At 37.1% G+C, this 12807-nt stretch overlaps 1 protein-coding gene across 3 annotated transcripts in view; it reads left to right on the top strand.

Annotated features, from left to right (window-relative positions):
* Nucleotides 1-12807, top strand: part of LOC104884443 (callose synthase 10) — a 46598-nt gene continuing 33791 nt past the window's right edge. The window contains exons 1-7 of one of the 3 annotated variants that reach the window (XM_010669091.4): nucleotides 1-659; nucleotides 2570-2667; nucleotides 3720-3883; nucleotides 5687-5795; nucleotides 9760-9870; nucleotides 10690-10815; nucleotides 12549-12638. In XM_010669091.4, coding sequence (XP_010667393.1) covers nucleotides 452-659; nucleotides 2570-2667; nucleotides 3720-3883; nucleotides 5687-5795; nucleotides 9760-9870; nucleotides 10690-10815; nucleotides 12549-12638 — 906 coding nt within the window. In that variant the 5' untranslated portion in view covers nucleotides 1-451. Of the gene's footprint in view, nucleotides 660-2569; nucleotides 2668-3719; nucleotides 3908-5686; nucleotides 5796-9759; nucleotides 9871-10689; nucleotides 10816-12548; nucleotides 12639-12807 lie in introns of those variants that run through there. The other 2 variants (XM_010669090.4, XM_048647874.2) reach the window with 2 other exon arrangements.

Genomic DNA, 12807 nt, shown 5'->3' with positions numbered 1-12807 from the left:
AAGTGTTTCGACTTGCGAGTATTAACGAAAAGAAGGTAGCGTAATTGAAAAAAAAAAAAAAACGGTTTCAATTAATCCAGTATTGTGAATTGTCGTTGAATTTACCAATTAAAAAAAAAAAGACACGTCGTTGCCCAAAATCCGACGTTTCCCGCGATCTCCAATCTCAAACTGAAAAAGTTTGAGTCCACGGTCCACCATCTCGTGTGCGACTATCTTTTTTTATTCAGTTTCCACTGAAAACTTCCCCTCCATTTCTCTCTCCTCAATTTCTAATCTACCTTCACTCTTTCTTCTATCTTCTAAGATCGATTTTCTCCACTTCAAACCCTAAATTTCCTAAATTCATTCGTCAAAAAACCTAATTCGTCGTCTTTTTCGTCATTGATGACGCAATTTATGAGTTGATTAAGCTAGGGTTTTGAGTTTTGAAAGCTTCAGAGAAGAGAAAATGGCGAGGGTTCAAGAAAATTGGGAGCGCTTAGTTCGAGCGACTCTTCGGCGCGAGCAGCTTCGAACTACCGGTCCTGGCCATGAGCGTCAACCTAGCGGACTTGCTGGAGCTGTTCCACCTTCACTTGGCCGAGCCTCGAATATTGATGCGATATTGCAGGCTGCTGATGGGATTCAAGACGAGGATCCTAATGTCGCTCGCATTTGTATGTTCCTTTCTTTTTTCATCACTTTTATTTATTTCTGCTTGTTTATGATAGTGAACTTTGATGTTTTTGGTTGATTAATGATTAGTATAAGTGAAGTTCTCGGTAATTTGGACTACGGGTGATGAACAGTTGCTAAATACTTTAAATTGCGGGATATTCACGAAATTCTTCATTAGAACCTTCGACCATATACGCGGCTGAGTTTTCCACTTGTTTCGAATGACTATGAGGGAAAAAAATGGAACGAGCCGCGAAAAGATTAAGATAATCAGTATGAAGCACCATAGGAGACAGGATTAGGGCCCCTGTGTTCAGCTTTTGGAATAGCCCTAAAGCAGGGCATCCTCCGCTGCGGTTTAAAATCTCTGTTTTGCCAATTGCTACCTGTTAAGCCATAAGAATCTGCTTGAGCTTCAGCCATCACAACAGTCGATGACTTCTTCACCTGCTTACTTGCTCTGGCTTCGAATCTCCCCTTTTCATCCTTCTCATCTCGCAGCATAGTAACATCTATATTCACCTTGGCACTACTTGCAGGTGGTTTCTGTTTGAATTTTGATGAAATTATACAGCTCGGGGATCAAGCATTCTTTCGATTTTTTTATTCATAACCAGCCTCATTTTTGGCATTTCTTGCCGCGAAAGAAAATGCTTTCTCTATATCCAAGGTGTCCATCAGAATACTAGGTAGTGATAATCCTTCTTTGAGAGGTGTTTCAGTGTTCATATTGTTCTCTGGTATAAGGGAACCAGAGAAGTTGCTTGCAGCTAGAGAGAAAGTGTGCCTGCTAACCAAGAGAGCCGTTTTTATCATAAACTGCTAAATAAGATTAGTTTTTAATAGTAAGATCTCTAACTAAGTTGGCAGTTTATACACTGACATAAACTTGTTAGAGGGCAAGCTTACCCTCTAATTACTAGAGATTTATAACTTCTCTGTGGGCCATCCATATTCCTTGAACGCTCCCTGTCTTCTTCAATCCCATAAGATTCCCAGCCCGTCAGCCTTACTACATAATCTTTATGTTCCAATGGAATCCCCTAATACCGCCGCCATAAAATTACCCTCTAAAGTGATATTACTCCTTCTAAAACCAAACCAAGTCACGTGAATAAGTCCAACCAAACAAGTATAGCCAAATTCAAACTTTGCTTCTGAACTATAAGAAAAACAGTCACCTTGCAGTAAAGGAAGAGATGCCGACTAGATTCAACACCTGTAAAGCAAATAATGAAGCCTAAAACCAGCTTTAGTATAGTTTTGGAAGCTATCAAGCTTACTCCTCTTCATTCGCTTGTTAGATATGGATCAAGTTTTTTTCTACAAAGAAACTTTCTCTTACAGACATATGTGGGGGAATGACTCCTTTATGCAAACTGGTGTAGTAATTTACTTGATCACCCTATTATGCGCTTGCTAATAAATTGTATTTGTTGATTAGACCATTGAGGTTGGAAAAGGCACCGTACAAGCTTGATCAGTTTTTATTGGATTCCTTTTTATTGAATTGGTTTTAATTGCTTCTTTTACATTCTGAAATAAGAATTGTTCATGCGAAAGGATTCAAATGAAAAGCGTGAAAATTTTCTTTGTTCTTTTTAATCTTCAAATCAAGAAATGGTGAAAAGGAAGATGACTGTGCCTATTGTAGCATGCTCAGACAGCTGTGCCATAAGCTCAGCGCTCTCGTGTAGCTTCTGTTCATGGTGTTGTCTGGCATGGGTCTAGGTGCATTTCAAATTATCTGTTGATGTATAGTTGTTCTTGTTGCTTTTACTTTCAATTTTTAGTATTGTTAGTAATGCTTTCTTGTGCAGTTTGGTGTGATATTGTTATGTGTTCTGGGTGCAACTTTACAATCTATATGGCCTGTCTGCCTGATAGTACTTTTTTCGGTGTGTTCTAGTGTGTGAGCAGGCATATTCAATGGCACAAAATCTGGATCCGAGCAGTGAAGGCAGAGGTGTCCTCCAGTTCAAGACTGGTTTGATGTCTGTGATTAAGGTACCGTCATCTACTAGTATTGTTTTACAATTTTTGAACTAGTTTAGTATTTAAGCTAGTGGTGCTTAAGAGATTTAGAAATTAGAGGTTAAGTTGGCACTGTGATGCTCAGACATGCCGGTTTACCCCTCCATGCTCGTGTTGGCACGACGCAAGGCGACCTGGGTGCGGACACAGAATATGAGTCGGACCTGGGTAGATGAAATCAGACTCGGGGCTTCTTTCTTCCTCAGGCCGCCGTGGCTGGAATTCGACTATTCGAGTGCTTTTCGCGTTTTCTTTCTCTCTCTTTCTCTTTCTGCGTTGCTTTTTTCTCTCTTTCTCTTTGGGGCCTTTTTTTCTCTCTCTCTCTCTCTTGTTTAATTTTCAGCCTTCTCTTTCCCCAAATTAAATGATGACTTTATTACTTTGAGTTGGGACAAGTGGGCCTCCTTTTTGTGTTTCCCCATACAACCTTATAAGTACTTTCTTTTTTGCTGTGTGTATTTCCCATGCACTTAAGACTTACCACACTTTGTTGTTCTATTTTCTCTGCAAGAATTGAATAGAGGAGCTGAATAAGACTAATACTTTGACAAGATATTGTAAACTTACGAAAAAAAGCTATTTATTGCTTCTATTTTTTTAAAAGAAAAACATATTTTTAGAAATATAAAATAATAAAGTAATATTAAAACTGGAAAATTTATAGTCCCCCTGAGTCCAAATTCATATTTTGGATCCTTCTAAAACGTGTCCCCTAGTCCTTGATTTTGAGATTTTAAGGATCTGACAATTCTACACTAGGATTCGTACCCGTACCCGAGTGTGAGTATCATAGAGTTGGCATTGTATTTGTATTGTATTATGTTTTCTTCTTAGATTATTGTTTGAATTAAGGAACTACTAGTTGTTGTAGCAACAACTTGCTAAACGGGACGGAGCTTAACTAGTTTGCAGCCGTGATGTTGACTGTTTATGGGACTTTTACCATTAATAGCATTGTATTTGTATTATATGAAGTTTTATTCTTAGATTATTGTTTGAATTAAGGAACTTACTGGTTGTTGTAGCAAAAACTTGCTAAACGGGACGGAGCTCAAATAGATCGTAGCCGTGATGTTGAACGTTTATGGGACTTTTACCATCGATACAAGCAAAGACATAGAGTGGACGATATTCAACGTGAAGAACAAAAATGGCGGGAATCTGGAGTCATGAGTACCAATTTTGGAGAGTAAATGCAAATGAACTCTTGCTTGTATAGTTTTATATTATTATATCTCCTATTGGCATTTGAGTATAATCCTATCACACTCTACAATTGGCTCATCTTGAACTTCTTATCTAGATTAGAGTGTGATGTATTTATTAGTCAAGTGCGAATGTATCGCACTTACCCTTTCTTTTGTTTGCATGTGAGGCGTTTTGGATGTACTAGATATCGTTTTTGATAAGGATTTGTGATGGATCATTCATTTCAACTTTAAAAACCAAATTACATTCACTTAGGGTGTGTTCTCTTCAACTTAATAAATTAAGTTTCAGGTCCAATAAGTTCAGATAAGTTCAAATAAGTTTCAATCATGTCCAGGGCAATAAGTTCCAATCAGGTCTAATAAGGTTCAATAAGTTCCAATCAGGTCTAATAAGTTTCAGTCAAGTTTAATAAGTTCCAATGAGGTGCAATAAGTTCCAATTAGGTTCAATCAAGTCCAATAAGTTTCAATAAGGTCCAAATAGTCAATGATCAATAAACATATGTATTATTGTCCATTATTTTATTATTCATATCACTATTAGCTGGTTATGTTATTATTAGAATTTTAATTAAAGTACCACAATGATTATATCGTATTATACTTGTATTATTGTCTATTATTTATTAAATGTTTGTATTATTGTCTATTATTTTATTATTCATATAACTATTAGCTGATTATGTTATTATTAAATTTTTTATTAAAGTTTCACAATGTATAGTGTTATACTTGTATTATTGTCTATGATTTTATTATTCATATTACTATTAACCATACTATGAGATATATTAGTGGTGAAAGTTGTGTATAGGCAAGTATATAAATAGTATATTTTTTTTGTTAAATTATTTATCATAAGAGATAATTAATAATAATTATTTTTTTAAAGGCCAATATTAATAATTATTATTTCATAATAAATTTTGAGGGGTAATATTTATGTTACGGGTAATATTTATGTTATAACCCATTAATTTTTTTGTCTAATAAGGTCAAATAAGTTCCAATTAGGTCCAATAAGGTCTAATAAGTTTCAATCAATAAGGTCTAATAAGTTTCAATTATGTCCAATAAGATCTAATAAGTTCCAATCAGGTCAATAAGTTTCAATCAGGTCCAATAAGTTCCAATAAGGTTCAATTAGGTCCAATAAGTTGAATCAGGTCCAATCAGGTCTAATAAGTTCAAGTCAGGTCCAATAAGTTCAGTTGAGGTCCAATAAGTTCAATTCAGATAAGTTCAGGGTTATTTAGGTGAAGAGAACGCACCCTTACTTTGAGTTGTAGTTGGCTCGTCATTCTAATAGGTCAGACTTATATTAGAGTAACCGTGGAATGTGTGTGTGTGTGTTTCTTTTGAGTAAATAGTCCACTAGGATACATATTCTTCTAGTTTAAATGTAGTGATCTTTTATAAATTGTTGTGAGAAGTAATGATATATACCCAAACTTGAAAAGGATTTCAAAGTGAGTCTAAGATGATGTCGGAGTTAACGTTTAATAAAAGAGGGAAGTAAGAGTAATTATATGCTTATTTTGCAGCCCAACACATCACTTATGAACATGAATTAGAGCCTCAAACATCACCTAATAAAAAATAGGGAGTATTGTATAAGAAGATTTATTTTATTGTGATTTTCTTTGAAATGGTCGTCGACAACTTTATGCTTGGTGGCTTGTGGCAAGTTTAATGACTTTCTCTTTCACTAACTAGTTATGAGTTTTATGATTTATATTCTCCGGTTATATGATGAAATTAATTTTTGAATTGTGTTTCAGATTGGCGGGGATGAGGAAGGTGTTTGCTACACTGCGGGCTCTGATTGAGGTGATGAAGGAATTGAGCAAGGATGCAGCTCCTGAAGTGGGAAAATTAATTATGGAGGAAGTATGTCTCTTTTTCTGATTGGTTTAGATAAATGGATTATATTAGAGCTCCCTTAAAACAATATTGTTTGCGCTGCTGCATGATATTTGTCCTAGTTTATACATTTACAAAGATTAAGAGAAGTGGATGTCAACGACTTTGGATAGCTTTAGTGAGAAAGTGCATTCAAGGAACATAGAGAAAATTAATATTAAAGAGCTTAGAATTGTTGATTTGAGATATAGCAAAATACAAGTAGGACACTATGAATGCAACAATAAAGGCCTATATATATAGTGAGAGAGGGGGGGGGGGGGGGGAGGAGGAGGGAGAGAGAGAGAGAGAAGAGGGGGAACGAGGGAGGGAGTGGGAGGGGGAGGGGGGAGGGCGGAGGTGGGAGGGGGGAGGGGGAGGGGGAGGGAGAGGGAGAGGGAGAGGGAGAGAGACAGGAGGGTGGGAGGAGGGAGAGAGAGAGAGAGGGGTGGGGGGAGAGGGAGAAGGGGAGAGTGAGGGAGGGGGAGAGAGGGGACAGGGAGAGAGAGATTAATGTTGTATTATCTGCACATTAAATATTGTCAATACATTGCCAATGCAACTTTTGAACATTAACTTAGCTCTTAAGGGGTAAAGATGGTAAATTAGCCTTCTATATTGAAACGGAGGGAGCAATGTACAACTATCTGCAGTGATGAATTTTCTTCTCATTTGGGTGTGGCACAAAGATCAATAGTAGTAATAAGAAGGTCTTAATAGTGTGGGTTAACATTGTACCTGAAAACCCCATTTTCTTTTAATTCTACCCTAACTTATCCATCCGTCTTTCACAATTTTTTTTTTGAGTTGGGTTGTTGCAAAACATTGTAACACTAGTCAGCAGCTAGCCTCATTAACTGCTGTAAGCATTTCCAACACTTCATAGTCACAATCCCTACCATGGAGATTTCCACAATGCACCCATTGCATTATGCAGGTCAAGCATCCCTGTTCCATGACTTCTCTTTTGATGGGTCACTTAGAAGAACATTGCAACTCTAGCAATCTAGCTAACACTCGTTACCATCTCTCTTTCTACCAGGATAATTATCATAAATGCACCCATTGCATAGTTAGTTGACCATGCCTATGGCACAGGAAGGAGCATGGTTTCAAATCTAGGATGTGACTGCGATTGTGATAACAGTCACAGAACCACTTTCACGGACAATGCGGATGGTTTCTGGCGCTTACCCTGGCCAAGCCTTTTAGGCACTCTTTTCTCATCCTAACAGGGAAAGTTGCACAAGTTCAGCACTTTTTCATTATGGTAGACTAAGCATGCATTTTTTTTCTAGTCGTGGGAGCGAGTCACCTTGGTGATACAAGTAGTATCAATCAAATATTTTAAGCTCTGTCTAGCCAGCGCCTTAGGTGCTAATAAGTTCTATCTCCTTACCCGATCTCTCCCTTTTATCAATTGGGCCATAAGTGATCTGGGAGGTTTTTGAGGCTCTGGTTAGTTTTCTTACTTGGATTAGACACTCTAATCCCCTTCCTTTCTTTTCTCTCTTATCACTGCTGCTGTCACTTTCTTTTCCCTTCCTTGCTCTAGCTTGCAATAGAAACCCTCAAGAGGACCCTGCAACAATCATGTTCTGGCTTAGTGCACCAGTAGTTGCCTCACGGGTGTATAAGGAGTTGGATTGGGTGGTCGAGGAATGAGAGGAGAGAAAAATTGAAATCGGAGGCGTAGAAGTTCAAGGTACCATATTGGGGTCAATGGCGCGGGGGCGCGTGTGAGTGGCTTACACTTTAGAGGCTTTTTTGGTCCTGCAGGTGGTGTATTAAGGTTTGGATTAGGGGTCAGTAGGTGATCTTGGGAGTAGTGTGATGACGCATTGCCGCCTGATCAGCAGGTTGATTTTGTTGTTGTTAGTTCTATGAAATTCAATATGCCATGTAAAGCACCTTATTGCTGAGGGCTGAGGAGATTTTAACAGTAGTGAAGCTGGATGTGCAATTGCAAGTAGAACACAATGAATAAGGCCTCATCTCTGGAGGGGAATCCCCTTCAGCTAATTTAGTAACACTCTGCTAAGCTTTATGTTTTATGTTTTTTTGTAGTTTTATTAAGTGGCACTGACTTGTGAAGTAAAATGTTTGCTGGCTGCCAACCAATAGTATAATTTTGCAGTGGATATATTCCTCAATTCAATAGTGACTTTCTAGGTTTCAAATAGCGTGTCCAAGGCGCCACGCGAGTAGAGGCGCCACGCCAAAACGTAAGTCGACTGGCGGAGGCGCTCGGTTTTTGCCGTCTTTGGGAGAGGTGCAAGGCGCACCGCCTTGACACTTATCGTGGAGAGGCGCGGAAGAGAGGGGGAAGATCTTACTTGAAAGGTTAAAAAACCCAAAATATTCAAATTTAGACTTACCTTGGTTTTAATATAGCAATTTCGAGCAAAAACCCTTTGTTAATTGCAGTAAATCTCATCAAATTGAACGCTAACTAAAAATCCCTAATATGGGAGAAAAACCCTAATTCATGAATTGGTGGCAATTGATGGCTTGCCAACTCGCCGTAGGTGACAGCGGATGTCGGCAAGCCAACCACCATCATTCTGATATCTCCGGTGGTTGGCGGCGACAAGCAACTTAGAGGTTAGTCTCTCTTTCTATGGACACCTTGGATTTTCTCTTTTTTCTCTTCTTGGATCCTCTTTTCTTCTTCTGCTCATTTTTCATGAGCTTCTATCTGATAATTTTTTTTCTCTTCTCTTCTTTGATCTTCTGATAAGCTTTGAATTCAACTTCTTTTGTTCTTTTCTTTTTATGTCGAATGGTGTATTATGGTAGTAAAATGGGAGGGTACCCACTCCTTAACCCCACTGCTGTCCTCTATCAATGTCAGGTGTGCAATTTTTTTTTTCCTTTTCTTTATGGAAAGATTTCACTTTTTATATTATATATATATTAATTTTTTTTCTTGAAGGCTGAAGCCATATTCATTTTACTTTTCAAATAGTGCTCATCCATAGTTCAAAAATGCGGTTTCGGTCACGGTTGCGGTAACGGTCACGGTGATGCGGGAACGGGGATGATGCAGTTGTCGTATGTCGTATCGCTGAATATTGGCTTAAACCATGAAATATCCCTAAAACCCCCATAAAATGCGGTTTTTTTACACCTTTACAATGCGGGTAATATCATTTCGTTAGATTTGAAAACCTTTACGATACGGGCGATACGATACGGGATTGTTTTGACACTATGGGCTCATCTATTGATATTTTAACACCACAAAAGTTAAATAATAATAAAAATAAAAGATGCGCCTTGGCTACGGGATGCACACGCCTTCGCCGTGCGTCTTGCTCTTTGCACATTTTAAAACTAAGGTGACTATCTAATTTTGATCATACTTTTCTCTTGAATGGTTATCGGAGGTAAGTTACATCTGCATCTTTTGAGGTCCATATTATCTTGCACTTATTTTGAGCTCAAAAGACTATGAGCACGGGTCAATGAGGCTGTAATGCTCATTTTATTTCATTGTCTGTGCTCTAACTGTCTAACAAGAAGTAGTTAAGAGTTCAGGATACTCGTTCTCACTTTTGGTGAGATCTAGGATGGGTAAGATGTGTACAACCTCTCTAGCGGAGCAGAGAAGCTGTTGTTGATACTGCGTATAGAGAGTGATTATACCAATTCAGTTAGCTAACATCTTTGGCATTGGATAGATGCATTCGCTGCTGCAGACATGTCAACTGTTTCAACTTTCAACTCTGCATAATTCTCGCTCGTGCTCTTAATATATCCGTGTCTGAGGACCTGTTTGTAAATAATTGGAAGCTGAAATGTCTTTCCTTTTCTTTTCATTTTTGATGTTCTGCATGTAGCTTTAGCTTACCTTATTTTGCTCTTACTTTTTGCCCGAGGTTTGCTTCCTTTGCACAGATGTTAACACTGTAATTTCTATTTCATATGTATATGTCGGGGTTTGTTTCAGCTAAGAAGAATTAAGAAATCAGATGCTACTTTGTCTGGTGAGCTCACACCATATAATATTATTCCCCTGGAAGCACCGTCATTGACCAATGCTATTGGAGTTTTCCCGGAGGTGAGACTTCTAGAGTTGTTGAATCTTTGTTTTCTCCGTCGTACATAAAATACATATGCACTTTTGATTACGAGGTCAACTGTCTATAACGTTGGCGCTTAATATATTAAGAATATGCCGTCGTAAAATGTAAAACCAATATTCACCTTCATAGTTTGGTTTCTATGAACTTACTTTTCGTTTGTGTGCTTGGTAATAAAGAGATATATTGAAAAGACACCAAATGGGTGTCACCCAATGAGGCAAAGGACAAAAAAACTCACGTCCTTTAATTTTTATGAAGCAATTTATCTACAAATTAAAAGAAGTTAAATCATTGATTCATTGCTCATGACCAAAAGCTTCAGCTAGACAAAAGCCTCAATTGAAAATCTTGATGAGGGGAGGCTATGTCTCCAAGATTTTGTTGGCTTGAAAGATTTTGCTTTCATATTCCAACTAATGTGTGTAGATAGAAAAACTATGGTGAAAGATTGGCATTTAAGATTCTAAAAGTAAAAAGATATTCTTTTGGGATGGAGGTAGTGCAATTTCCTTCTTGGTCATTGTGCTTGTATCTCTCTGCATTTATATTGTCATACATGATACATGATGTCATATGCTAATATAATAATAAAAGAAAGTTTTGGGACCTACTCTGATTCTCTTGGAAAGCTACTTTCCCATTCTCAGGGAAGAAGATTTTGACTAAAAACATGCTTTTCTGGACATTTCCATTCGTTGTCCACGATGTTTGATCAGTTATTTTTTTATCTAAGTTATTGTTAACTGAGGGAGTTGCTATGACTGAGTCCGAATGCTGCATTGTCTTTTAATCAGGTTAAAGGGGCCATATCTTCTATAAGGTATAATGATAGCTTTCCCAGACTTCCTGCTGCCTTTGAGATTCCTGGCCACCGGGATGCAGACATGTTTGATCTTCTTGAATTTGTCTTTGGTTTCCAGGTTTCTTCTGACTTTTATCTGTGTTTATTTTGTTTTGTTTTAGTCTCATTATAGTATTGTTGTTCGAGTTTAGCTACAATGCTACGTGCATGTTCCAAATGCTGTTTGTTAATCAGTAATAGCTACTCTCTCCGCTCTGCTGCCACATATTGATGAAGTTGACCTCTCTATACTACCCGCATCCCAACAAAATGAGTTCCCATGTGCCTCAAGTAACTTATTGCTAAGTAAATTACTCTTATAAGCATTCTCTTTTCCACCAAACACAAGGCATTTTATTATTGCTCTTGTATGTATATTGTTACAATAAATTACTTTATCATTGCAAAATTATAAATGCTTGAAGTCTATGATATGTCTAGTCCACAAGATAAGAACTTCAGCCAAGGACACACATTTAAATAAATAAAAAAGTAAGAAGAATCTGTATATTAGATACACTAAGATACAAACTGAACTTCGTAGTGTCTAGTCTCTTGCATATAGTAATATTATGAAAGTACTTGCACTATTTACATACTCCCTCTGTCCTCAATTAATTGTCGTGTTAGGTTTGAGCATGCAGATTAAGAGTATATATTAGGGGTGTAGGTCTTCTGAGTAGATAGAGTAAAAATCAGAATTAAAATTGATTAAGAGTGAGTTTTTGGAGAGCCCTACATCCCATGAATATGAAGAGAGGGTATATAGTAGGGGCGTAGGTTTTCTGAGTGGATAGAGTACAAATAAGAATTACAAATTGATTAAGAGTGAAGAGTTTTTGTAGGGCCCTACATCCCATGAATAGTGTGAGAGAGAGATGGTTAATAGAGGTATCCACAATTAAGGACCCACCAAAATAGTATGTAGTTTGATTAGTATGGAGGGATACAAATTCTGATTACAAATTTTTATACTAATTGATAGAATTAATAAACATATGTTATTATGTAAAAGTTTGTTGGATTAGTCTCAATATATATTTTTTGTAAAACAATTTTTGTAACTTTTACTAGTAGATAACTTAGATATTAGTAGGCAAAGTTAAGTTTTGGCAAGCGTTAGAGTCAAAGTGTTGCAAGTACTAAAACGGTGGAAGTATAAAGAAAAGTGAGCTCTCTCAAACTATTTCAAAGAACAAGCTACTCCGTCATATCAGATTTAGATCATACCACACTAAAAGAAGTCATATTAGATCAAACCATAAATTGCGGCAGCCTAGACAAGACAAATTCAAACTATCAAAGTAAAATTTAGGTGACTAAACTAGCCTTAAATATGGAACTAGAAATGCTTTGTGTTTGTGGAATGAAGGAAATGTCATTTTACTAATAGATCGAAGTAATATACATGCTTGGTGCTGATTTTCACATGTCTGATTGTGCACTGGTGAATCTTAAGCTTGTATTTTCATGATGAAACTTATCTGTGTCTTCAGATCGGTTATTAATAACGAGAGGGTGTCAACCCATGCTTTTGCTTATTTCTATGTTTCAAATTGTGCGTTTGTGAATTTTAAGCTTGTAGTTTCATGATGACACATCGGATGTTGCAAGTATATTTTCACTTTTTCAGTTTCAGTAATTATTAGTGACAGGATTGGCGAACACATTATTTCATGCTACTATTTGTGGTTTGTGCCTATTTTCTGATCTTTGTTTTGGTAAATGTATTCTTACATTTGTTGCCTTGAAACTTCCTTTTGCAGAGTAAATGTATTCTTACATTTGTTGCCTTGAAACTTCCTTTTGCAGAGTGACAACATAAAAAATCAGCGTGAAAATGTTATTCTTTTGGTTGCAAATTCGCAATCTCGTCTAGGACTTCCAGATGAACGTGATCCTGTGAGTTCCTGTGTTCCTCTGGTTCTATGTTATATGCTACTTCTCAACTTTCAAATCGCTTTATCCATCTTTTAGTATCTGTTATCTTTCGTGAAAATTTGTATTTTATGTACAGTTATCATGTGAGATGTTTGTCTTAAATAACATAGAGAAGTGGGAGGTAATATTA

The sequence above is a fragment of the Beta vulgaris genome, chromosome 7 (genome assembly GCF_026745355.1).
Source record: "Beta vulgaris subsp. vulgaris cultivar EL10 chromosome 7, EL10.2, whole genome shotgun sequence".
Lineage (NCBI taxonomy): Eukaryota > Viridiplantae > Streptophyta > Magnoliopsida > Caryophyllales > Amaranthaceae > Beta > Beta vulgaris.
The sequence above is the reverse complement of the archived record's forward strand: the minus strand, read 5'-3'. Positions and strand labels throughout refer to the sequence as shown.